Raw genomic sequence first — 27187 nt, 5'->3', positions numbered from 1 at the left:
AATGGCAGATGTAGCAGGCCAATAAATTTCCCTTTCTTTTTCAGGACAGCTCTGGGATGAGGCTTTGGAAGAGGAAGTGGTTTGTGTTGGCTGACTACTGCCTGTTCTACTACAAAGGTGAGACGATTGTGTGCGTGCTCTAGGGGGGATTTGACCTGGTATGTAAGTGTAGACTTGATGACTTTATAGCTCTGTTTCTGTAGCACTGACTTGGCACCAAGGTGTGAGCACAGAATGGGTTGTACGTTCCTGAATTAACCAGGTACTTACTAGCCTGTGTGCCAGTCTGCTTGTGATCTATCGCAACTCCTTGTCACTAGTTGTAATACCAAATGAGTGACAAGGAGTTGGCAATAGAGCAAAAACAGACACTCAGGCTTTGTTGAATAGTGCACTGGTAATACATTTCCAGCAGTCCAGTTTTCAAGATGGAGCACTTTCAGTACAGAGCAAAACTGATGGAGACGATGGAGTACCTTAAATTATATAAATGGGCAGAAAACTGCATCGTTCATTGAAGTTGTTATCCAGCAATAATGATAAGCCTCCAGGTATAGACTACCTAGATGTGGAAACTGTTGACAATGGTAGCAGACTGCATGGGTGGCACATCCGGAGAAATTGCAGAGCGCAAAATAAAAAAATCGTAATATTAAACATTCATGAAAATACAAGTGTCTTACATCATTTAAAAGCTTAACTTCTTTTCAATCCAACCGCTTTGTCAGATTTTTAAAAGGCTTTACGGTGAAAGCATACCATGCGATTATCTGAGGACAACGCCCCGCATACACCAGCATTAAAAACATTTTCCAAACCAGCAGAGGCATCACAAAAATCAGAAATAGCGATAAAATAAATCCCTTCGAAGATCTTCCTCTGTTAGCAATCCCAAGGGTCCCAGCTACACAACAAATGGTCATTTTGTTCGATAAAGTATATCCCAAAAAAGTCACTTTAGTTGGCGCGTTTGCTTCCACCAGTTCCACTCCTTCAACATGCAGACAAAGGAATCCCAAAGGTTATCAGTAAACTTCATCCAAACAAGTCAAACAACGTTTCTAATCGATCCTCAGGTACCATAATGTGTAAATAAACAATCAAATTTAAGACGGAATAAACTGTGTTCAATACCAGAGATAAATAACGAAGTGCGCACCCTCATCCACGCGCGCCACAAGACAAGACAACTACTACAAGACAACTACTAACTCATTTTTCAAAAAACAAGCCTAGAACCCTTTCTAAAGACTTGACATCTAATGAAGCCATAGGAACTGCAATCTGGGAGGAATATCCCATAGACAAGCATTTGAATGGACTGTGACCTAAAAAGAAAACTTATCAGTTCTGTTATACTCACTCGCATACATTATTTTAACAGTTTTAGAAACCTCAGAGTGTGTTCTATCCAATGCTACAATTACATGCATATCCTAGCTTCTTCATATCCTAGTTTACTTTGGGCATGTCAGTCATCCGAACTTCCAAATACTGCCCCCTAGCCTTAAGAAGTTTTAACCTAAGCCTAAAGGTGTGTGTGTGTGTGTGTGTGTGTGTGTGTGTGTGTGTGTGTGTGTGTGTGTGTACAGGCGTGGAAGGACCCCTTTTCCCGCCAAATCCGTTTGCTCCCTGTTCTTAGCAAACTGATGGAGTGAATTGTGTTTGAACAAATAAAATTACATTTTTCAGAGAACAAGTTAACTACCTACTTTCACCATACATATAGGGAAAGGTTCTCAACTTGTACTGTAATGACTGATGATTGGCTAAAATAAATAATAAGATGATAGTTGGATTCTATTGTTAGATTTCAATGCAGCCTTTGATGTTATTGATCATAATTTGTTATTGAAGAAACTCACTTGCTATGGCTTTACAGTGCATTCGGAAAGTATTCAGACCCCTCAACCTTTTTTCCTAATTTTGTTACGTTAGTCTTATTCCAAAACGGATTAAATTAATATTTGTCCTCATCAATCTACACACAATACCTCATAATGACAAAGCGAAAACGGGTTTTTAGACATTTTTGCTAATTTATTCAAATGAAAAACAGAAACCTTATTCACATAAGTATTCAGATCCTTTGCTATGAGACTCAAAATTGAGTTAAGGTGTGTCCTGTTTCCATTGATCATCCTTGAGCTGTTTCTACAACTTGATTGGAGTCCACCTGTAAATTCAATTGATTGGACATGATTTGGAAAGGCACACACCTGTCTATATAAGGTCCCACAGTTGACAGTGTATGTCAGAGCAAAAGCCAAGCCATGAGGTTGAAGGAATTGTCCGTTAAGCTCCTAGACAGGATTGTTTCGAGGCCCAGATCTGGAGAAGGGTACCAAAACATGTCTGCTGCACTGAAGGTCCCCAAGAACAAAGTCACCTTCATCAATTCTTAAATGGAAGAAGTTTTGAACCACAAAGACTCTTCCTAGTGCTGGCCACCCGGCCAAACTGAGCAATCGGGGGAGAAGGGCCTCTGTCAGGGAGGTGACCAAGAACCAGATGGTCACTCTAACAGAGCTCCAGATTTCCTCTGTGAAGATGGGAGAACCTTCCAGAAGGACATCCATCTCTGCAGCACTCCACCAATCAGGCCTTTATGGTAGTGGCCAGACGGAAGCCACTCCTCAGTAAAAGGCACATGATAGCCCACTCAGAGTTTGCCAAAAGGCACCTAAAGGACTCCCAGACTGATGAACTGATGGTCTGATGAAACCAAGATTGAACTCTTTGGCCTTAATGCCAAGCATCACGTCTGGAGGAAACCTGGCACCATCCCTTTGGTGAAGCATGGTGGTGGCAGCATCATGCTGTTGGGATGATTTTCAGCGGCAGGGACTGGGAGACCAGTCAAGATCGAGGGAAATATTAACGGAGCAAAGTCCATCGAGATCCTTGATGGAAACCTGTTCCAGAGCGCTCCGTACCTCAGACTGGGGCGAAGATTCGCCTACCAACAGGACAACGACCTTAAGCACACAGCGAAGACAATGCAGGAGTGGCTTCGGGACAAGTCTCTGAATGTCCTTGAGTGGCCGAGCCAGAGCCCGGACTTGAACCTGATCGAACATCTCTGGAGAGACCTGAAAAAAGCTGTGTCGCGACGCTCCTCATCCAACCTGACAAAACTTGAGAGAATATTCAGAGATGAATGGGAGAAACTCCCCAAATACAATTGTGCCAAGCTTGTAGCGTCATATCCAAGCAGACTCAAAGCTGTAATCGTTGCCAAAGGTGGTTCATCAAAGTACTGAATAAAAGGTCTGAATACTTACACTACTGGTCAAAAGGTTAAGAACATCTACTCATTCAAAGGTTTTTCATTAGTTTTACTATTTTCTACATTGTAGAATAATAGTGAAGACATAAAAACTGTGTTACACAAATCAAAATATATTTGAGATTCTTCAAATAGCCACCCTTTGCCTTGATGACAGCATTGCACACTTTTGGCATTCTCTCAACCAGCTTCACCTGGAATGTTTTTCCAACAGTCTAAGAAAGGCTATAGTGCCGAGTAGCAAGTTTCACTACCCTATCCAAATCTCACACTGAGGTACACAACCGATTGTACTCACCTCAGACCGATGTCCCAACAGCTAGTAGAGCAAGAGTCTCCAGCCTCGGCAGGGTCCTGGAAACTAAACAATATACTTCAACTCAGAACACAACCAACTATCCACCGCAGTGGCAAGTTTACCAAACAAAGGCAACCAACACTGGGCCTACCAAACATTACAACTCAAATGCTCTAACTAAAGCTACAAACAAAGCATCTACAGAGTTCTCAAACATGAACTCCACGTTTTCTCCCAAACACAATACCTTCAAGATCTCGGAGGAGGTTCTTGATTACTGTCAAATGCAGCAAAGAAAGACCTAGCAAAGCTCAAAACAGAGCAGCACGCCTTGCCCTGAAGTGCAGAAACAGAAGTAATATCAACAACATGCATGCCATGTCTTTCCTGGTTGAGGGTTGAAGAGAGATGAACTACTTCTCCTAGTTTTTATGAGAAATGTAAATTTGATGGAAATTCCAGAATGTCTGAATAATCAAATAACATTAATCTCAGACACCCATACATACCCCACAAGACATGCCACCAGGGGTCTCTTCAGACACCCATACATACCCCACAAGACATGCCACCAGGGGTCTCTTCAGACACCCATACATACCCCACAAGACATGTCACCAGGGGTCTCTTCAGACACCCATACATACCCCACAAGACATGCCACCAGGGGTCTCTTCAGACACCCATACATACCCCACAAGACATGCCACCAGGGGTCTCTTCAGACACCCATACATACCCCACAAGACATGTCACCAGGGGTCTCTTCAGACACCCATACATACCCCACAAGACATGCCACCAGGGGTCTCTTCAGACACCCATACATACCCCACAAGACATGCCACCAGGGGTCTCTTCAGACACCCATACATACCCCACAAGACATGCCACCAGGGGTCTCTTCAGACACCCATACATACCCCACAAGACATGCCACCAGGGGTCTCTTCAGACACCCATATATACCCCACAAGACATGCCACCAGGGGTCTTTTCAGACACCCATACATACCCCACAAGACATGCCACCAGGGGTCTCTTCAGACACCCATATATACCCCACAAGACATGCCACCAGGGGTCTTTTCAGACACCCATACATACCCCACATACATACCCACTTTTTGGGGGGGACCCCGGGAAGAGTAGTTGCTGATTCTGCGAAACTAATGGACATCCTAATAAACAAAAAAATGATGATCTGTTTTGCATCAAATGTTCATCATATCAAACTATCCTATTAAAGTTATATTGGCTCTGATAGAAAGGCAAGACTTTTACCATAAAATAAGCTATTTATAGTCGATGTTTCAGCAAATGCCTTTTTCAAGACTAGACGCCGATCTTGGCTGAGCTTTGTGAATGACAGTATTTGCCTAATGAGCCTGGAAATAAGCTGAGCTTTGTGAATGACAGTATTTGCCTAACGAGCCTGGAAATAAGCTGAGCCTTGTGAATGACAGTATTTGCCTAACGCGCCTGGAAATAAGCTGAGCCTTGTGAATGTGGTCAGGTATTCTGCCACTGTGTACGCACTGTTTAGGGCCAAATAGCATTCTAGTTTGCTCTGTTTTTGTTAATTCTTTCCAATGTGTCAAGTAATTATTTCTGTTTTCTCATGATTTGGTTGGGTCTAATTGTGTTGCTGTCCTGGGGCTCTGTGGAATCTGTCTCAATCTTTCTCTCACTTTGACTCTCCCTCTCATTCCCTCTCATTCCCTCTCTCTCCCTCCATCTTCATCCCACTCAATCTCATCTCTTTCAGTCACCATCAGCTCCATTTCTGTTCTTTACAGTCTCCTTCTTCATTAATCTTGCTCTTCATACTTCTTCCATTCTCACACACACACACACACACACACACACACACACACACACACACACACACACACACACACACACACACACGTGTGTGGTGGGTTAAACGTGAAGATGTTGTGTCACTCCCCGGTGTCCTGCTAGGATGTAATCTATCCTCATTGTCCCAGACAGGTCTGGTCTGCTCTGCAGTGTGTTTGTGTAAGGGGCAGATAAAAGCGCTGTCCGGAGGCCCCATGTGGGGAATGTCTCCTTCAAAGCTCCTTGAATGTATTTTTAACCAATTACTCTTTAATCCAGCAAGCGCGCACACTCACAGCCCCGCACCATACACACACACACACCCCACACACAAATTCTAGTGTACAGCGGTGGAAACACTCCCCCGTGAGAGTTGTGTGAGTTAATTAAGATATGACTAGGCTCTGTATTCAGAATGGTCACATAGTGGCATGACAATAACTGATGCCGGACGGGAACCAGCCATGCCAACTGGCTGGGCAGAGAGATATTTAGTGGTATGAACCGGCCATGCCAAATGGCTGGGCAGAGAGATATTTAGTGGTATGAACGGGCCATGCCAACTGGCTGGGCAGAGAGATATTTAGTGGTATGAATGGGCCATGCCAACTGGCTGGGCAGAGAGATATTTAGTGGTATGAACGGGCCATGCCAACTGGCTGGGCAGAGAGATATTTAGTGGTATGAACGGGCCATGCCAACTGGCTGGGCAGAGAGATATTTAGTGGTATGAACGGGCCATGCCAACTGGATGGGCAGAGAGATATTTAGTGGTATGAACGGGCCATGCCAACTGGATGGGCAGAGAGATATTTAGTGGTATGAACGGGCCATGCCAACTGGATGGACAGAGAGATATTTAGTGGTATGAACGGGCCATGCCAACTGGATGGACAGAGAGCGATTCAGAGGTTTTTCTGCCATGTGGGGGGGGCTATAGTGATGGAGGAGGGAAATGTTACTAGTGGGCTGTAAGTGACATTTCTCTGCCCTTCATCTCTCTATCTCCCACCTCTTTCTATCTCTCCCTCTCTCTCTGCTAACAGACAGTAGGGAAGAGTCAGTCCTGGGTAGTATTCCTCTGCCCAGCTATGTCATCTCAGCCGTGGAACCTGAAGACCACATCATCCGCAAGTACGCCTTCAAGGTACGACCAAGAGTTTATCTTTATAGGATTTTTTTCTTTATTTTACATCTAATTAAATGTTCTATTGCTTTATGTTTCACAGGTTAATATTTATGCCTACTGTTAAAAATACAGCCAACTTTTTTGCATTTACTTAACACTAGCATTTTGTGGCCTGACACAAATGGACTCTGCTTCATATTGACTGCAATTTGACCAACCGATGGCTTAGAGGCAGTGCATCCCCGTGAGGTCACTATGCTCACAAGAAGAATTCTCTCAATCAAGGATTGATAATATCCAATCAGATATTTAACTGCATCCATCCTCCCAACCCATTGGCTATTGATGATTTTCTGTATTGGTCACTTTGTAATATGCTTGTCTATTAAATGAAGACACTACATTTATAAAAAATGCCTTGTTTCTAACCATAGGTTTTCTCTACAGACCTAGAACACGGTGTACATTTTAGGACATCCTACTCGCTATGACATATATCGGTGACAGAGGCTGAGATTCTAGCTGTATATCTGGTTCTAGATTAAGCACATCTTTCTCTAATATTCTCTGCTAGTGGTTTCATTCCCACAGGAAGCCAGTGTGGTTCTGTGACATTTCTTTCCACACTACATACAGGCTTGCCTCTTTTGTCATGCTGAGTCGATGGGGGTTTAAGTTTCATTCTCTTGACTGTATGCCAGACGGCAGGTATAATATAGGCCAGTGTCTCCTAGTAATGTCCCCCAGTCTCTCCTGCCCCTCTGGCTGTTGGCATTGATTCAATGTTTCCTCCCTACCCAGACCCCCGCAGGTCAAACCTGTTGAGTCCCCAAGGCAGTGTTCCTCAACTCTAGCCCATCACAGGAACACCTGATTCTATTTAATTCCTAATCATCTAACCCCTCATTATTTGAACAAGGTGTGCTTGTGCTGGGCTGGAACAAAATTGTGCAGTCTTGGTGTTACCCAAGGACAGTCCAGAGTTGAGGAACACTGCTGTCAGTAGGGTTGGGAAAGTCTGCTAACTTTCCTGATTTTACTGCTTATTCCCTCCTGATTCTGGGAATCTTCCCACCAGGATTTTGAGAGAACCTGGGAATTTTGGGACCCTAGGAGCACTGCTATCCGGTTGTCCTGTTATAGTTGGTTCATCATCTGGCGGTGTTGTTGTTTACTGTCGATGGTTGTTGTCTACTGTCGATGGTTGTTATCTACTGTTGTGGTTTACTGTTTATGGTTGTTGTTTACTGTTGTTTACTGTTTACGGTTATTGTCTACTGTCGATGGTTGTTGTCTACTGTCGATGGTTGTTGTCTACTGTTGTTGTTTACTGTTTATGGTTGTTGTTTACTGTTTACGGTTGTTGTTTACTGTTGTTGTTTACTGTTGGTTGTTTACTGTTGGTTGTTTACTGTCGATGGTTGTTGTTTACTGTCGATGGTTGTTGTTTACTGTCGATGGTTGTTGTTTACTGTTGATGTTTACTGTTGTTGTTTACTGTTTATGTTTGTTGTTTACTGCTAACGCCACTGTTGACTCAAGCTGCTGCAGTGAGAAAGACTCTTATGACCCAGTTTGCAGTTGCACTCTAACAGGCTAAATACTGGTCAGGTTGGAATTGACCCTGGAATGGCTTGAGTGAGGGAGGTAGCCAGAGTCCCATAGAAAATGGCTTGCATGTGTTTTCTACTTTCTGTTCCAAGATTCTGTTGGTGCCATAGAAGAGTTGGGAGAATGTCAGGAGTAGTGCCCCCTCCCCCGTTAATACCTGTAACCCTAGTTACCCTGCTAGAGACCACCCTATAGGCAGAACAGGGTGGTCATGTACATGAAGGCCATCATTCTTTACTAACCAATGAAGCTAGTCACTCTCAGGCTACCAATACATACAAGCTGGTCCATATCTCAATGTGAAATGATTAGGAGGGGGAAAGGAGGTTGGACTGGAACTGTTGTAGATGTCTGTTTTCTGTTCTTCTGTCAGTTTGTTTGTGCTGCAACCATTCAACACTACCGTGAGTTAGTACTACTATTTCATCCCAAAAATATTTCCCCATGGTTAGAACCTCCCTTTCCCACCCCTCCCCTCCACTGTTGAGGCAACCAACCTAGCTAGAAGGCTGGTGACCCCCTGTCCCCTATTCGCTGAACTCTGTTCCCTCTCTTGTTCCTATTGGTGGGCTGCCTCACTGGGACCCCTGTGAGTGTGCAAGGTCGTCCAATGAAACACAAGTTCACCGTCCACTCATAAATAGGTACTGGCCTCTCAACCACTTGTACTACAGTTACTTTTGCCATGTCCTTTGCCAGACAATAGGAAATATATACCACGACAGTGTGTATATGGTTCTTATTGTTTGGAGCATGCTTGTTTGGAGACTGATGTGTCTTGGTTACTCCATTTAGTCTGTTATCTCCTTCTTGTATGATCTCATTGCTCATATCTCGTTATGTGTGTTGGCTAAACCTTCATACTTCCTCTGTTTGCTCTCATATCCAACATACCACTCATGGAGGAGGATTGACTGACTATTTGATAGATTTTTATTTCAGTGGAATAAGATGTATGTTCTCCTCAAATGCCTGCTGTTCTGGAATCACATGTTTGTGTTGTCTAGCTGACTCCTATGGCCCTAGTCAAGCAATAGTAGTTGTCAAGGCAACACAAACCGAATTGGGACCAGGCAACATTTATTAAACACAATATTCACATCCTATACAGTTCCAATCTTCATTTCCATTATGCAGACGAGTAGAAACTGTTCAACATGGTGGATTCCGGAACGTATTTGAACGAGTCATGTATTCATTGGAGGTAAACGTATTTCTATGTGAGAGTTTGAGTTGTTGTTGTCAGTTTAGAGACCAGAGCTACGTGCCAATGGCACCTTAGCCCCTACACTACTTTTGATTGGGCTCTGGTCAAAAGTAGTGCACTATGTAGGGAATAGGCTCCCATTTGGGACGTGACCCAGGCCCTATGCTGACCTGGAATATAATGGATTTAGAAAGAAGGGACAAAAAAAGGCCTGCTTGTCTGAGAGGGGCTGGGGAGAGGAAGAAGAGGACTGCTGCTATTTTTAACCTTCCTGTCTGGGACTACAGGCTATTTTTGAGGAGGAGGGAGAGCGGGAGAGAGACTTGCCCAGGGTGAGCAGTGGAGGTGTGACGGTCACACGGTGCACTGAATGTCCCACTCGGCATTCTTGCTACAGTGAAGAGGCTGTGGTTAGGGCTGTTATTGGAGACCAGGCTCTGTGTAGTTCCGTGTCTGCACAGTTATATTGGTCTGAAAAGACACAGCAGTTATTGGAAAGTTACAGGGTAGCAGATGGTATAGAAAGATTGTGTGTGTGTCAGTGTTTTTAAATATTATTGTGGGGACCAGAAGTCCACACAAGAATAGTAAACAAACAAAGATTTGATCAACTGGGGACGTTTTATTGGTCTCCATGAGGTCAAATGCTATTTCTAAGGGGTTTATGGTTAAGGTTAGAATTAGTGTTAGGTTTAGAATTACGTTAAGGGTTAGGAGCTAGTGTTAGTTTTAGGGTTAAAGTAAGAGTATGGGTTAGGTTTAGGGAAAAGATGATTTTGAATGGGACTGAATTGTGTGTCCCCAGAAGGTTAGCTGTACAAGACAGTGAGGGTGTAGGTGAGCATGTGCTGTACATCCACCTATGAACAACAGGGCAGCCATTGAACTAGTTAAGTAACAGCTAGAAACTTGTCCAGCTATTGAACTAGTTAAGTAACAGCTAGAAGCTTGTCCAGCTATTGAACTAGTTAATTAACAGCTTGAAGCTTGTCCAGCTATTGAACTAGTTAAGTAACAGCTAGAAGCTTGTCCAGCTATTGAACTAGTTAAGTAACAGCTAGAAGCTTGTCCAGCTATTGAACTAGTTAAGTAACAGCTAGAAGCTTGTCCAGCTATTGAACTAGTTAAGTAACAGCTAGAAGCTTGTCCAGCTATTGAACTAGTTAAGTAACAGCTAGAAGCTTGTCCAGCTATTGAACTAGTTAAGTAACAGCTAGAAGCTTGTCCAGCTATTGAACTAGTTAATTAACAGCTTGAAGCTTGTCCAGCTATTGAACTAGTTAAGTAACAGCTAGAAGCTTGTCCAGCTATTGAACTAGTTAAGTAACAGCTAGAAGCTTGTCCAGCTATTGAACTAGTTAAGTAACAGCTAGAAGCTTGTCCAGCTATTGAACTAGTTAAGTAACAGCTAGAAGCTTGTCCAGCTATTGAACTAGTTAAGTAACAGCTAGAAGCTTGTCCAGCTATTGAACTAGTTAATTAACAGCTTGAAGCTTGTCCAGCTATTGAACTAGTTAAGTAACAGCTAGAAGCTTGTCCAGCTATTGAACTAGTTAATTAACAGCTTGAAGCTTGTCCAGCTATTGAACTAGTTAATTTACAGCTAGAAGCTTGTCCAGAGAACTGAAGATGCTACCATAAGCTAGCAATATGCTGATGGTGAGTGAAGGGGATTAGACAGCTGGTTTACACTGTGGCCTGGCCAGTAGCTACGTTATCTCTTCTGCTGCTATACTGTATGGAGTAGGGGCACTTTGCCTCTAGACGCCGATCTCAGGTCAGTTTTGCATTTCCCCCACAAATGGTTAGGAGAGGGGAAGTGTAAACTATAGGCTTAACCCAGACTAGGCCGGGCCAAGCCACGGAGCAGATTTAAGACCTCCCCAGGGGGGAGAGGCAGCCTTCTGGCCTGACCTTCCAGAACCACTGCCTGGGGCTAAGAGCCTTAGTATTACACTGTCAACCTGAAGGAGTGTGTGTGAGTGTGAATATATGTGTGTATGCTGTTGTAAGTATTGTCGTGTCACTAACAACACCCTCAACTCGAAAAGCCCTGTTTCTATCAATCATCGAGTCAGGCAAAATCCACATTAATAAGATACTAACACTCAAATGAAGAAATGGCACCCAAATTACATTACACCTCTGCTTCCTTTTACAGAGACACTTCCCACTTCCTCTCCACAAAGTGAATTAAACTGCATACATTTTTAATGAATGAATCAAAGAGGGAAAGAAATTTGTGTTCAATTACTGTTCATTACAAAGCATTTTCATGGGCTGCCGTCTGGTTCCAAATCACACCAGGGCCCTTATCAAAAGAAGTGCAGTAATTGGGAATAGGGTGGCATTTAAAACACGGCCCTTGCATAAACCCTCAAACTCAACTCTGGACCTCCAAGACAGTTTCATTGTTCCCCTCTAATCAGAGGCTGACTTAGACCTGGGACACCAGGTGTGTTCAATGAATTATCAGGTAGAACAGAAACCAGCCCTCATAGGGTTAATTATCAGGTAGAATAGAAACCCAACAGGCTCCGGCCCTCATAGGGTTAATTATCAGGTAGAACAGAAACCCAACAGGCTCCGGCCCTCATAGGGTTAATTATCAGGTAGAACAGAAACCCAACAGGCTCCGGCCCTCATAGGGTTAATTATCAGGTAGAACAGAAACCCAACAGGCTCCGGCCCTCATAGGGTTAATTATCAGGTCGAACAGAAACCCAACAGGCTCCGGCCCTCATAGGGTCAGAGTTGAAGAGCCCTGGACTAAAGGACGAATATTGGATCCGTAGCAAAATGTTTTGCAACTGATTAACTAAAAAAACAAGTGTTACTTATTGGACAAATGTAGGTTGGTCCCTCCCCATTTCAGCCCATTAGCCTCCAATTGAATCCTTGTGAATACACCCCAGATAGATTGGCTCTTATTTGCTACATAATGGTGAGGACATGAGTGATTGCCTCACTAATTGCCTTTTGCAGTGATGGCCATCTTCTAACTAAAACCCTCTCAGCTCAGAAGATTTGCTTCTCCATAGACAACAAGACAGTTGTTGACCCCCAAAGGGCTTTATCTTCCAAAGTGTGCACTCGTCTACTCCCCCCTCACTAGACTGGTCTACTGCCCCCTCACCTAGACTGGTCTACTGCCCCCTCACCAAGACTGGTCTACTGCCCCCTCACCAAGACTGGTCTACTCCCCCCTCACCAAGACTGGTCTACTCCCCCCTCACCAAGACTGGTCTACTCCCCCCTCACCAAGACTGGTCTACTATCCCCTCACTAGACTGGTCTACTCCCCCCACACTAGACTGGTCTACTCCCCCCACACTAGACTGGTCTACTCCCCCCACACTAGACTGGTCTACTCCCCCCACACTAGACTGGTCTACTCCCCCCACACTAGACTGGTCTACTCCCCCCACACTAGACTGATCTACTCCCCCCTCACTAGACTGGTCTACTCCCCCCTCACTAGACTGGTCTACTCTCCCCTCACTAGACTGGTCTACTCTCCCCTCACTACACTCGTCTACTCCCCCCTCACTACACTCGTCTACTCCCCCCTCACTACACTCGTCTACTCCCCCCTCACTACACTCGTCTACTCCCCCCTCACTACACTCGTCTACTCCCCCCTCACTACACTGGTCTAGTCCCCCCTCACTACACTGGTCTACACCCCCCTCACCAAGACTGGTCTACTCTCCCCTCACTAGACTGGTCTACTCTCCCCTCACTAGACTGGTCTACTCTCCCCTCATGTATTTAAAAGGAACAGACTGGTAGAATATGGTAGAAACTCCCTCCCAACTATGCTTGCACCAATCCAATGCTTGTAAATACATGAGGGGGAGTGAACAAGTGCACACTTCTGGATGAAGGCTTAGAGAATTGGAACTCAGCCATAGGGATGTGGACTGATTGGAGTCCTGATTTGCCATCCTTCTCCCTAAAGTGTGCACTTGCATATACTCCCTGTCATGGATTTGAAACACATTGGATTGGTGGAAACGTTGACTGTATGTGGTTTCCCCACCATTGTTAAATCCATGATGGGAAGTCTTCAAGTGCACACTTTAGGAAACGTGTGGAGAATCAGAACAAGCCATAAAGACCAGCATAAGACATGTATGTATAAACAGAAGTACAAACAATTCAGCAGCATGTTGGTATGGCCATGTCACAATGGCTCTTTCTAGGCTTACTTCTTGTTGATTGGCTTACAGTGTCCTCTGTTGTGGGTTGGATTGGACCTTGATATTATTTTGTTATGTCACTCATGCTGCTCTTTGTCCATTGGTCAGTCTGGATGTCTCTCTCTTTCTCCATTCTCAATTGGCTGGCCTCTTGTCTCTATGTCTATTGGCTGGTCCTTATAGTATCTCAGTTTCTATATTGTCCAACACGGATATGTTTGTGTTTGTATTGGCTGATGCTGACGTCTCTCTTTCTCTCTATTGGCTGACTTGAACGCGTTTGTGTCTCCATGGGCAGACATTGGTTAATGTCCCTGTCTCTTTTAATTGTTCAACACTTCTTTATCCATATCTACCAGGGTTGGGGTCAATTCAGTTCTCAATTCAGTTCATGAATTGAAAAAAATAGTAGGCAAAACTCAACTGACCCCAACCCTGCTATCTACCCCTTTGGCCTGATCCCACATCCATCACTCTTCCTTACTCTGACCCTCCCTCTTTCCTCTCCCATAGGCCAGCCACACAGGCATGCGCTCATATATTTACAACCGGAGCTCTGTGATTGGCTCGCAGGCGGAGCACAGCGGCATGCGGACCTATTTCTTCAGCGCCGACACACAAGAAGACATGAACGGCTGGGTGAAGGCCATGAACCAGGCGGCGCTGATGCAGAACCACACCGCCAGCCTCAAGAGGTAGTTGTCGTTAAAGTGGCCCTGGCCTAGATCCTGGGTCAGTTTAGCATTATCCCTACCAATGGTTAAGGTTAATATCTGGGGAGGGGAAGCTGATCTCTAGATCTGTACCTAGGGGAAGTTCACCATGGAACCAAGAGGTACTCTGCCTGGGAATTTGCACTTTTATGAGTGAGTGAGTGAGTGAGTGAGTGAGAGACTGGTGCGTGCGTGGCAATTCTTAACTCCGTGTCTCTCTGAATATGTCTGTCTGGGGAAAGGGAGACACATTTGTTTGCCAGTCTGTCAGTCTCATTGATTGTGAGTGTCGATGCGTGTATATGCCTTTGCAGCAGAGAGTGCATTCACCATGCTCACAAATTGCATTGGTACACAAACAAACACCCACACAGAGCCCAAGAGATTGCAGCTCTGTCTCTCTGCTGGAGAGAGAGAGCCAGACAGACAGACAGCCTGCAAATTGAGACTCTGCATGTTGAATTCTGCAGAAATATCCTCTGTGTACAACGTAAAACACCAAATAATGCATTCAGAGCATTAGGCCTAGACCCGCTAATTTTCAAAATCCAGAAAAGAGCCTAAAAATAAGCAATTTTCAAACTTTCCATAACAAAGCCATCACAAAGAGATGCACCTTGAGAAGAGTCCCCTAAGCAATCTGGTCCACAAACAGAGCCCTAGGACAGCAATTAGACCCAACCAAATAATGAGAAAACAAAAATATAATTACTTGACACATTGGAAAGAATTTTAGTCTAGAGTATCTCTATCTAGTCTAGTCTAGGTATCTCTGTCTAGTCTAGGTATCTCTGTCTAGTCTAGGCTAGGGTATCTCTGTCTAGGCTAGGGTAACTCCGTCTAGGCTAGGGTATTTCCGTCTAGGCTAGGGTATTTCCGTCTAGTCTAGGATATCTCCGTCTAGTCTAGGGTATCTCCGTTTAGTCTAGGGTATCTCCGTCTAGTCTATGGTATCTCTGTCTCGTCAAGGTATCTCTGTCTAGTCTAGGTATCTCTGTCTAGTCTAGGTATCTCTGTCTAGTCTAGGTATCTCTGTCTAGTCTAGGTATCTCTGTCTAGTCTAGGTATCACTGTCTAGTCTAGGTATCTCTGTCTCATCTAGGCTACGGTATCTCTGTCTAGTCTAGTCTAGGTATTTTTTTCTTGTCTAGTCTAGGTATCTCTGTCTAGTCTAGGTATCTCTGTCTAGTCTAGGTATCTCTGTCTAGTCTAGTCTAGGTATCTTTGTCTAGTCTAGGTATCTTTGTCTAGTCTAGGTATCTCTGTCTAGTCTAGGCTAGGGTATCTCTGTCTAGTCTAGGCTAGGGTAACTCCGTCTAGGCTAGGGTATTTCCGTCTAGGCTAGGGTATCTCCGTCTAGTCTAGGGTATCTCCGTCTAGTCTAGGGTATCTCCGTCTAGTCTAGGGTATCTCCGTCTAGTCTAGGGTATCTCCGTCTAGTCTATGGTATCTCTGTCTCGTCAAGGTATCTCTGTCTCGTCTAGGTATCTCTGTCTAGTCTAGGTATCTCTGTCTAGTCTAGGTATCTCTGTCTAGTCTAGGTATCTCTGTCTAGTCTAGGTATCTCTGTCTCGTCTAGGCTACGGTATCTCTGTCTAGTCTAGTCTAGGTATTTTTTTCTTGTCTAGTCTAGGTATCTCTGTCTAGTCTAGGTATCTCTGTCTAGTCTAGGTATCTCTGTCTAGTCTAGTCTAGGTATTTTTTCTTGTCTAGTCTAGGTATCTCTGTCTAGTCTAGGTATCTCTGTCTAGTCTAGGTATCTCTGTCTAGTCTAGTCTAGGTATCTCTGTCTAGTCTAGGCTAGAGTATCTCTGTCTAGTCTAGGCTAGAGTATCTCTGTCTAGTCTAGGCTAGAGTATCTCTGTCTAGTCTAGGCTAGAGTATCTCTGTCTAGTCTAGGCTAGAGTATCTCTGTCTAGTCTAGGCTAGAGTATCTCTGTCTAGTCTAGGCTAGAGTATCTCTGTCTAGTCTAGGCTAGAGTATCTCTGTCTAGTCTAGGCTAGAGTATCTCTGTCTAGTCTAGGCTAGAGTATCTCTGTCTAGTCTAGGCTAGAGTATCTCTGTCTAGTCTAGGCTAGAGTATCTCTGTCTAGTCTAGGCTAGAGTATCTCTGTCTAGTCTAGGCTAGAGTATCTCTGTCTAGTCTAGGCTAGAGTATCTCTGTCTAGTCTAGGCTAGAGTATCTCTGTCTAGTCTAGGCTAGAGTATCTCTGTCTAGTCTAGGCTAGAGTATCTCTGTCTAGTCTAGGCTAGAGTATCTCTGTCTAGTCTAGGCTAGAGTATCTCTGTCTAGTCTAGGCTAGAGTATCTCTGTCTAGTCTAGGCTAGAGTATCTCTGTCTAGTCTAGGCTAGAGTATCTCTGTCTAGTCTAGGCTAGAGTATCTCTGTCTAGTCTAGGCTAGAGTATCTCTGTCTAGTCTAGGCTAGAGTATCTCTGTCTAGTCTAGGCTAGAGTATCTCTGTCTAGTCTAGGCTAGAGTATCTCTGTCTAGTCTAGGCTAGAGTATCTCTGTCTAGTCTAGGCTAGAGTATCTCTGTCTAGTCTAGGCTAGAGTATCTCTGTCTAGTCTAGGCTAGAGTATCTCTGTCTAGTCTAGGCTAGAGTATCTCTGTCTAGTCTAGGCTAGAGTATCTCTGTCTAGTCTAGGCTAGAGTATCTCTGTCTAGTCTAGGCTAGAGTATCTCTGTCTAGTCTAGGCTAGAGTATCTCTGTCTAGTCTAGGCTAGAGTATCTCTGTCTAGTCTAGGCTAGAGTATCTCTGTCTAGTCTAGGCTAGAGTATCTCTGTCTAGTCTAGGCTAGAGTATCTCTGTCTAGTCTAGGCTAGAGTATCTCTGTCTAGTCTAGGCTAGAGTATCTCTGTCTAGTCTAGGCTAGAGTATCTCTGTCTAGTCTAGGCTAGAGTATCTCTGTCTAGTCTAGGCTAGAGTATCTCTGTCTAGTCTAGGCTAGAGTATCTCTGTCTAGTCTAGGCTAGAGTATCTCTGTCTAGTCTAGGCTAGAGTATCTCTGTCTAGTCTAGGCTAGAGTATCTCTGTCTAGTCTAGGCTAGAGTATCTCTGTCTAGTCTAGGCTAGAGTATCTCTGTCTAGTCTAGGCTAGAGTATCTCTGTCTAGTCTAGTCTAGAGTATCTCTGTCTAGTCTAGTCTAGGTATCTCTGTCTAGTCTAGTCTAGGTATCTCTGTCTAGTCTAGGTATCTCTGTCTAGTCTAGGTATCTCTGTCTAGGTTAGGCTAGGTATCTCTGTCTAGTCTAGGCTAGAGTATCTCTGTCTAGTCTAGGCTAGAGTATCTCTGTCTAGTCTAGGCTAGAGTATCTCTGTCTAGGCTAGAGTATCTCTGTCTAGGCTAGAGTATCTCTGTCTAGTCTAGGCTAGAGTATCTCTGTCTAGTCTAGGCTAGAGTATCTCTGTCTAGGCTAGAGTATCTCTGTCTAGTCTAGGTATCTCTGTCTAGTCTAGGTATCTCTGTCTAGTCTAGGTATCTCTGTCTAGTCTAGGTATCTCTGTCTAGTCTAGGTATCTCTGTCTAGTCTAGGCTAGAGTATCTCTGTCTAGTCTAGTCTAGGTATCTCTGTCTAGTCTAGTCTAGGTATCTCTGTCTAGTCTAGTCTAGGGTATCTCTGTCTAGTCTAGGTATCTCTGTCTAGTCTAGGCTAGAGTATCTCTGTCTAGGCTAGAGTATCTCTGTCTAGGCTAGGGTGTCTCTGTCTAGGCTAGAGTATCTCTGTCTAGTCTAGTCTAGGTATCTCTGTCTAGTCTAGTCTAGGTATCTCTGTCTAGTCTAGTCTAGGGTATCTCTGTCTAGTCTAGGCTAGAGTATCTCTGTCTAGTCTAGGCTAGAGTATCTCTGTCTAGTCTAGGCTAGAGTATCTCTGTCTAGTCTAGGCTAGAGTATCTCTGTCTAGGTTAGGCTAGGTATCTCTGTCTAGTCTAGGCTAGAGTATCTCTGTCTAGTCTAGGCTAGAGTATCTCTGTCTAGTCTAGGTATCTCTGTCTAGTCTAGGTATCTCTGTCTAGTCTAGGTATCTCTGTCTAGTCTAGGCTAGAGTATCTCTGTCTAGGCTAGAGTATCTCTGTCTAGGCTAGGGTGTCTCTGTCTAGGCTAGAGTATCTCTGTCTAGTCTAGGGTATCTCTGTCTAGTCTAGTCTAGGGTATCTCTGTCTAGTCTAGGCTAGGGTATCTCTGTCTAGTCTAGGCTAGAGTATCTCTGTCTAGGCTAGAGTATCTCTGTCTAGTCTAGTCTAGGTATCTCTGTCTAGTCTAGTCTAGGTATCTCTGTCTAGTCTAGGTATCTCTGTCTAGTCTAGGTATCTCTGTCTAGTCTAGTCTAGGTATCTCTGTCTAGGCTAGAGTATCTCTGTCTAGTCTAGGCTAGCGTATCTCTGTCTAGTCTAGGCTAGAGTATCTCTGTCTAGGCTAGAGTATCTCTGTCTAGTCTAGGCTAGAGTATCTCTGTCTAGTCTAGGTTAGAGTATCTCTGTCTAGTCTAGGTTAGAGTATCTCTGTCTAGTCTAGGCTAGAGTATCTCTGTCTAGTCTAGGCTAGAGTATCTCTGTCTAGTCTAGGTATCTCTGTCTAGTCTAGGTATCTCTGTCAAGTCTAGGTATCTCTGTCAAGTCTAGGTATCTCTGTCAAGTCTAGGTATCTCTGTCTAGTCTAGGTATCTCTGTCTAGTCTAGGTATCTCTGTCTAGTCTAGGTATCTTTGTCTAGTCTAGGTATCTCTGTCTAGTCTAGGTATCTCTGTCTAGTCTAGGCTATGGTATCTCTGTCTAGTCTAGGCTATGGTATCTCTGTCTAGTCTAGGTATTTCTGTCTAGTCTAGGCTAGCGTATCTCTGTCTAGGCTAGGTATCTCTGTCTAGTCTAGGCTAGGTATCTCTGTCTAGTCTAGGCTAGGTATCTCTGTCTGGTCTAGGCTAGGTATCTCTGTCTAGTCTAGGCTAGGTATCTCTGTCTAGTCTAGGCTAGGTATCTCTGTCTAGTCTAGGCTAGGTATCTCTGTCTAGTCTAGGTATCTCTGTCTAGTCTAGGCTAGGTATCTCTGTCTAGTCTAGGCTAGAGTATCTATGTCTAGGGTACGGAATCTCTGTCTAGGGTAGGGTATCTCTGTCTACTCTAGTCTAGCGATGTATTTGATGAGCCATCCTGGAGCGCTATATTTGATGAGCCATCCTGGAGCGCTATATTTGATGAGCCATCCTGGAGCGCTATATTTGATGAGCCATCCTGGAGCGCTATATTTGATGAGCCATCCTGGAACGCTGTATTTGATTAATGAGAGGCTCATATCTATTATTCATGTGTCAGTGGAGGGAAATGATTGTGTCTATCAGCGCAAATATGACCGCTCATTCCCTGCCAGTCCTTTAGCCACGCTGAGCTGTTTGCCTTAGCACAAGTGGCTGTCAGTTTAGCGAGCGTGAGAGACCCAGGCTAGGCCACACTAATATGCTAATGCTAAATAGCCCAGTTTTTTTCCTCCTCTAGATGGGGGGATTTACCTGCTTTTCCCTGTAGCCGGGAGGCTAGGGCCCTGTATCCTACTTTGATGGGCCCTTCATTCATGTTAGTGTCAATCAGGGCTAAATGCCATCCTATGAATATTTGAACATCTTGGCCATGTTCTGTTATAATCTCCACCCGGCACAGCCAGAAGAGGACTGGCCACCCCACATAGCCTGGTTCCTCTCTAGGTTTCTTCCTAGGTTTTGGCCTTTCTAGGGAGTTTTTCCTAGCCACCGTGCTTCTACACCTGCATTGCTTGCTGTTTGGGGTTTTAGGCTGGGTTTCTGTACAGCACTTTGAGATATCAGCTGATGTACGAAGGGCTATATAAATTGATTTGATTTGATTTGAAATGCTATGCTAATGTTAACACTGCACTTAGTTGTCATTGGAGATATGAAGTGATCAAATAATGACTCTCTAGTGAACTACTGAAAGTTAGATCTAACATAACATGAGCCTGACCATATAGTTTTTTTGGGGTCCGATACCAATTTCGTTTTTTGGGGGACAAAACTTACCAATACCGATATATCTGCCGATATACTGTTTTACAGCAGGGAAATGAAAAAGTGTAATCATGATTTGCTATCCAAAAGAGCAATTGTCCAATAACTATGCTTCAATTGTTGATTTCATACATGTGACTATAATGACAGCAAGTATTCAGATTAGCATGAGATTGCCTTATTTCATGTTATTTATTGAATATTGGTTATTGGTGGAATTATCGTCCGCAGTAAAAGGCCAATATTGGTGAACCGATATATCAGTCGGGCTCTAAACAGAACTCCTGTGAGCGGTTAGAGGTATGAAACATGTGGAGATAGAATCAATGTTCTTACTAGGGTTGTACAATTATCCTCCAAACCAGGAGTTTTGGGAAAGTTACTGGAATTGTGCAAATCCTAGTTACACTGTCCTGATACAATGGCAATAATTGTGTTGCTATGAGTCGAGAGCCAAACTAAAACTTCGCTCTCTCGTTCTCTTCCTAGACCTTCGGAAACATCGGAGATATCGGAAATGCCCAGCGTGTCAGAGCGCCAGGCAGTACCACAAACCAACCACGTCAACAACTACACTGAGACCGCCCCCCATCCCCCAGTCGACCTCCATCTCCATAGCGATGGAGTGGTCCTCCAACCGGCTGACATCCACCGAGAAACCGAGCAGCACTGTAGCTTCTGGAACGACACTCCCAATCCCATTGCTTCAGAAATTGTCCTTGGTGGTGGGAACATGGAAATTGAAATGGACGCCATCCCTCCTAGCAGTCTCTCTCCCCTTCCACCATACTCAGCCTCCTCAACTACATCTGCGCCCTCCTCCAGGGCGCAAATGCGCGCCCCGTCGTACACCACCTCAACCCCACCCTCCGGGGCCTGTCTGAGGAACGGGACACCCACCCTGGAGCCCAACGGGATGGGGACGGGGACGTACCAGAGGGCCACCCTGCCCCCCCAGGTGATGGATACTCACAGGCAGGTGCAGAGGAGGAGTGCCCTGGAGCAGGTGGAACACTGGGTCAAGGTGCAGAGGGTCGAGCACAAAGGGTAAAGGTCACGGTTCACGTCACACCACCACTCATATGAGTGTTTATCATTGGCCTACCCTACACAGCACACTCACAAATGTTGTGGTGCATTCAACCAAATACTTTCATACACGCATGCAGGCACACGCGCGCAAAATCATTCTACTAGATAATGTTCGGTGTTTAGGTTTGGTTGATTTATGTGCGTCATGGACATAAAGGTTACGGGGTGTATACAGCCAGAGCCAACATCTCCCTCTAGTGGGGCTCTGGGAATAATGCAAACATGTGTCAGTCAAAGCTTCATAACACTTAGTTTCACTACTGTACTCAGACTCTGCTAAGCCAGAAAAATGTAGATCAGCAACACGATGACACACAGTTCACCATCTTGCCTTTGTCTGACCTCTGACCTGTTCTCCATCCTTTAGTACCCCCTCTAGAGGGAGTACCCTGCCCCGCCACACCCCTCCGACCCAGCCCACGTTCATCGGCCTGGAGGCCTACCAGACACTACCAAAGACCCCACGCCACAGCCCCCCCACGGCTGCACGCCACGGGGAGTACAAATACGCCCAGGACCGCCTTAGCCACTTCCGCCTCGGACCCCCGAACTCCCAGGGTACCGTTGCCAGGGACGGGGGTGGCATCGGTGGGCCTGGCACCGTATGGCAGCTGTATGAGTGGCAGCAGCGCCACCAGTTCCGCCACGGCAGCCCCACCGCCCCCCTCTACACACCTTCCCCGGACTACCCCTTCGGGCACCGGCCCCCCTCCACGGTCCCCCCCCCAGCCCCACGGCCCAGCTCCGAGGTGCCCCGCTGTGTGTCGGTACCCCCTGATCCCTCTGACATCCCCCCACTGGGACCCCCACGGGGCTCCAGGGCCCTGTCCCCCCCACGGAGGCCCCATATGCCTGCTGACCGGGTGGTAGTAATGCCCCTGGGAGAGAGGCCCGCGCTGGATGTGCCTGTGGCTGGCTCCCCCCGGAGAGCCAAGTCTCAGCTGCTCAACGTAAGAATTTGTATAATGACAGGTTTGTCATTTTTCTGACAGTATTATGCAGGTGTAATAACGGCAGCTTAATGGACTGTTTAACTGGTGTGTCTGTGTGTGTGTCTGTGTGTGTGTGTGTGTGTGTCTGTGTGTGTGTCTGTGTGTGTGTCTGTGTGTGTGTCTGTGTGTGTGTCTGTGTGTGTGTGTCTGTGTGTGTGTCTGTGTGTGTGTCTGTGTGTGTCTGTGTGTGTCTGTGTGTGTGTGTTCACCAGGCTGCCACCATCGACAGACGATCCATCCCTCCCTCCTGCTACATCACACACACAGTCAGCGCGCCCAGCCTTCACGGGAAGACGGTACGGCCTCACACACCCAGTCACAACCCAAACATGTTGTGTTAGATAATAACATGAAGTCGGGGATCGAGTGTTTCTTGAATAACGTGGACACCTTGCCATCGGGTTAACTTACTTACAGTACTTCTTTACTAGGACAGCTATGGGACGTGAACCAGCAACATTCTGGTTCATACAGTTTTCAGATGTAGATAGAGATATTTGACTGGCCTCCGTGTCGGGATCAATAGTTCCAAGGCAATACACTTGGAAAGTGGACTGCGTCCTTATCGGTAAAATTTAAACACAGCCGGAGACACTTTGTTATTTTTTAAGACATGTTAGTGACACAAAAATTTTACTGTATCTAGCAGAAGAGTGTAGGAGCGGTGGCTAACTTACTGTTAATAACTTTAGCTAGCTAACTTGGCTAACAGTGGGGTGAAACAACTTAGCTAGTTAGTTAGCTAGCTATATCACTTTGCTAGCCAAAATAACACTGCCTGCAAAACTGGTAAGGTGTCCTCCACTACAATTTGTTTGACTTTTGTGAAGTCTCCAGTAAGATTGCAAAGTTGGAATGTAATTAGGGCTGTGGCGATTATGGAATTTGATGTAGTAATTAATTGCCATGCAAATGACCACAGTTATTGTCATTTTTGCCAACAAATATTTTGAGCTTATCATTTATTATAATGCATACAAAATACCTAATGAATGCAACACAGCTTTACCCTCTTCATGTAAAAATGTGAAACTGCTATTGGGTAAACTAGATCTACTTGAAAAGGAAGTTGAATTCCCACCCCTTCTACACTGAATGTATGAAAGCTTTTCTTTTTTGGGGGGGGTTCACGGTTACTGTCGATAATTGTCGATTACACTATTATTCGGAAATTGTGCCAACCCTAAATGTAATTATCATGGAACGTTTGGTGCTAACAGGACCGAGCAGTTGAACCTAACTGTATTCTATACAGCTCTGAGTATTTTGGCTAACTGTTGGGTAGTCTATCTGCGTTGGGATGTCTATCTGCGTTGGGATGTCTATCTGCGTTGGGATGTCTATCTGCGTTGGGATGTCTATCTGCGTTGGGATATTAACTCCGCCACTCCCTCCCTCTGACCCCCGTGGGACACACTGCTATTACACACGCAGCCGGAGGAACTCACCCTCCTGCTCATTCAGCTCCGGAGGCATCAGGCAAAGATGGCCTCCGCGCGCCACCACACGGTAACCCAGATGCAGCACTTCAACTACAGCCCCTCTGGCCCCCACCTCCACCCCACCAACAACAACCCCCTCTTCTCCTCCGGCCCTTCTTCTCTGGGGTCCTTACTAGGCCCCCCAGGCCCCACGGGCCGCAGCAGCCAGGTGGGGGCCCCCAGTACACCTGGCCTTCTTTACCCCACTGATGTGAGCTCAACCTGGGCGCATGGCTGTTTGTGTGGCCTGGCTGGCTGCCACCCATAGTGTCTTTCTATAAGGCCATGGTAACATGGGGTTTTTGTTTTCCCCGCTAGGCTCTCATGTCGCTGTGTACTGTGTGTTAGCATGTTGTTCTAGTTAGCTTCCATACTGTCATCCTGGTCTGGTTGGCTTTAGGTGCAGTTAAAACATTTTTTTTATCTGCCTGGGCTTTGATGTCTCTCGCAAATGTTTTTGTGTTTTTGAAGTGTGTGGCTGAGATGTTGCTAGGAGACGTATTTGGGCTTGTGATGTTGGAGCTGCTGCTTGTAGCTTCAATTTCTTATTTGCACGTCTTGCGTCTCAGGTGGCATAACATAGAGAAGCTCATGGATGGAGTGTGTGTGTGCGTGTGCGTGCGTGTGCTTTGGATGACATTAGGGTTTTGTTCGACTTTTTCGCAATTGAATGTTTTACTCCTCTTATAACAAGCCTCACAGTTGACGATTATCCAATTGCCTATTCTTGAAAATAGGCTTACAATCATCTCACCCTTAATTCATAATCCATTATGAATGATTATAGAAGAACGTACAAATCATTATTATGCATCTATAACCCATTATGAATGATTATAGAAGAACGTACAAATCATTATTATGCATTCTATAACCCATTATGAATGATTATAGAAGAATGTACAAATCATTATTATGCATCTATAACCCATTATGGTAGATTTGACGTTATTGAGTAGCGCTATATACACTGTACAAAACATTAGGAACATCTTCCCCTTTTGCCCTCAGAACAGACTCAATTCATCAGGGCATGGACTCGACAAGGTGTCTCAAGCATTCCACAGGGATGCTGCCCCTGTTGACTCCAATGCTTCCTACAGTTGTGTCTCGTTGGCTGGATGTCCTTTGGGTGGTGGACCATTCTTGTTACATACGGGAAACTGTTGAGCGTGGAAAAACCAGCAGTGTTGCAGTTCTTTAAACACCTACTACCATACCCTGTTCAAAGGCGCTTAAATCTTTTGTCTTGCCCACTCACCCACTGAATGGCACACACACATTATCCATGTCTTCATCTACACTGATTGAAGTGGATTTAACAAGTGACATCAATAAGGGATCATAGTGTTCACCTCGATTCACCTGGAACTAGAACTAGAACTAGAAGCACAAGCATTTCGCTACACTCGCATTAACATCTGCTAACCATGTGTATGTGACAAATAAAATTGGATTTGATTTGGTCAGTCTATCATGGAAAGAGCAAGTGTTCCTAATGATTTGTACACTCAGTGTAAATCCAATGTATTATTATCAATGATTCATTAAAGCAAATATTATGGACTATACAGTTAGATCTCTAATATGGAAGCGTATAGCTGTCATCATTCTGTACACTTCCATACTGGAATGCCTTAACGCTTTGCTTGACACTTCTTTCTCTCCACTCCACCCTGAAGGTTGACGATACTTACATGCAACTGAAGAAGGACCTGGAGTATCTAGACTTGAAGGTGGGAACTGGCGATGGAGAGTCGCTCTCCTCCTGTTGTTCCCTTTTTTACTCCTCCTCTTCCCTTTCTCCTCCTTTTCCATCTCTTTCTCCTCCTTTTCCATCTCTTTCTCCCCCTTTTCCATCTCTTTCTCCCCCTTTTCCATCTTTCTCCCCCTCTTCCATCTCTTTCTCCTCCTTTTCCATCTCTTTCTCCTCCTTTTCCATCTCTTTCTCCCCCTTTTCCATCTCTTTCTCCTCCTTTTCCATCTCTTTCTCCCCCTTTTCCATCTCTTTCTCCCCCTTTTCCATCTCTTTCTCCTCCTTTTCCATCTCTCTCTCCTCCTCTTCCCTCTTTCTCCCCCTTTTCCCTCTTTCTCCTCCTTTTCCATCACTTTCTCCCCCTTTTCATCATTCTCCTCCTCTCCCTTCTCTCTCCTCCTCTTTCTCCTCCTTTTCCATCTCTTTCTCCTCCTTTTCCATCTCTTTCTCCTCCTTTTCCATCTCTTTCTCAACCTTTTCCATCACTTTCTCAACCTTTTCCTTCTTTTTCTCAACCTTCTCTTTCTCTTCCTCCCTCTTTTTTTTTCTCCTCCTCTTCCCTCTTTCTCCTTCTCTTCCCTCTCTTTCTCTTCTGTGTGTTCCCCCTTACCTGTAGGCCTAACACCTGGCCAAAGTTCTCTAACACACTCACCTGGCTTTCTCACGGTGTAGGAGGAAGTTGCCCCGAGACGCTAATCTTGGGTCAGTTTAGCATTTTCCCCATTAAATGGCAAATTTTAGGATTGGGGTAGGGGATGCTGATCCTAGATCTTTACCTAGGGGAAACGTCATCCCGGAGTGGATCTTAAATATTGTATCAATTATTTCAGACTTTTTCTTATTCTTTGGAAGGCTATTTTTCATACACCAATTAAGCTAGAAACGCCATTCAAACTTTAAAACGTGTCGACTAATCAGGACCAGTGTGCTTATTTGCAACTTTTTGATAACTATTTGAACTATTAAGCTTTTTGTCCTCTTGAAAAACCTTGTCCACTTTAATGGGATATCTTCAACAAATGTACCATTTATTAAAACTCCCAGACTTCCAACATTTTCTCTCAACTCTGGAAGTTTGACCACTTAAATTAGACAATCTTAGAGCGTATGAAGTCGTAGTCGACCTCTGTTTTACAAATCAGCAATCAGAAGATACAGCTGCTTTATATTTTAGTAATCTAGCGCTGTCTTTTTATTCAACCTTTGTTTCCTCATTTCTCAGAATATAAACATTTTTTTAACCCTTTCCATTTTTTTTGTGTTTCATTTTCTCTGCGCACATGCCTCTGATGGAAAGAAGCATCTTGTATGGGTGTGGGCACACACCAATCAGAGTGCTGAATTTGCCATCATGTTGAAAGAGCCTGCATGCTGGCCGCCACTAAGTCATTACTTATAAACTACAGATGTAAATCAAGTTTTAACTGCCTAGGAACAATGGGATGCATTGTTAACATTGTTGTCGGTGGCCGAGTCTTCACAAATTAAGGAGTGTGACTTCGTCACAAGCTCGACAAACTGCTCTGGCTCGCCAGTTTCAACCACATGGAATACA

At 44.8% G+C, this 27187-nt stretch overlaps 1 protein-coding gene across 6 annotated transcripts in view; it reads left to right on the top strand.

The window, feature by feature from the left end:
• Positions 1 to 27187, top strand: part of LOC109897714 (pleckstrin homology domain-containing family A member 7) — a 201775-nt gene that overhangs the window by 141127 nt on the left and 33461 nt on the right. For 5 of the 6 annotated variants that reach the window (XR_004211154.1, XM_020492245.2, XM_031833042.1 and 2 more), the window contains 7 exons: positions 45 to 117; positions 6476 to 6576; positions 14092 to 14273; positions 20801 to 21358; positions 21771 to 22353; positions 22608 to 22691; positions 25559 to 25612. Coding sequence is in view for 5 of the 6 variants with exons in the window: in XM_020492245.2 (XP_020347834.2) it covers positions 45 to 117; positions 6476 to 6576; positions 14092 to 14273; positions 20801 to 21358; positions 21771 to 22353; positions 22608 to 22691; positions 25559 to 25612 (1635 nt within the window). In the remaining variant the exon portion in view is untranslated. The remainder of the gene's footprint in view (positions 1 to 44; positions 118 to 6475; positions 6577 to 14091; positions 14274 to 20800; positions 21359 to 21770; positions 22354 to 22607; positions 22692 to 25558; positions 25613 to 27187) is intronic. The other variant, XM_031833041.1, reaches the window with a different exon arrangement.

This window comes from Oncorhynchus kisutch, linkage group LG10 (assembly GCF_002021735.2).
Source record: "Oncorhynchus kisutch isolate 150728-3 linkage group LG10, Okis_V2, whole genome shotgun sequence".
NCBI classification, from domain to species: Eukaryota; Metazoa; Chordata; class Actinopteri; order Salmoniformes; family Salmonidae; genus Oncorhynchus; species Oncorhynchus kisutch.
This window is presented reverse-complemented; position numbering and strand designations above follow the sequence as displayed.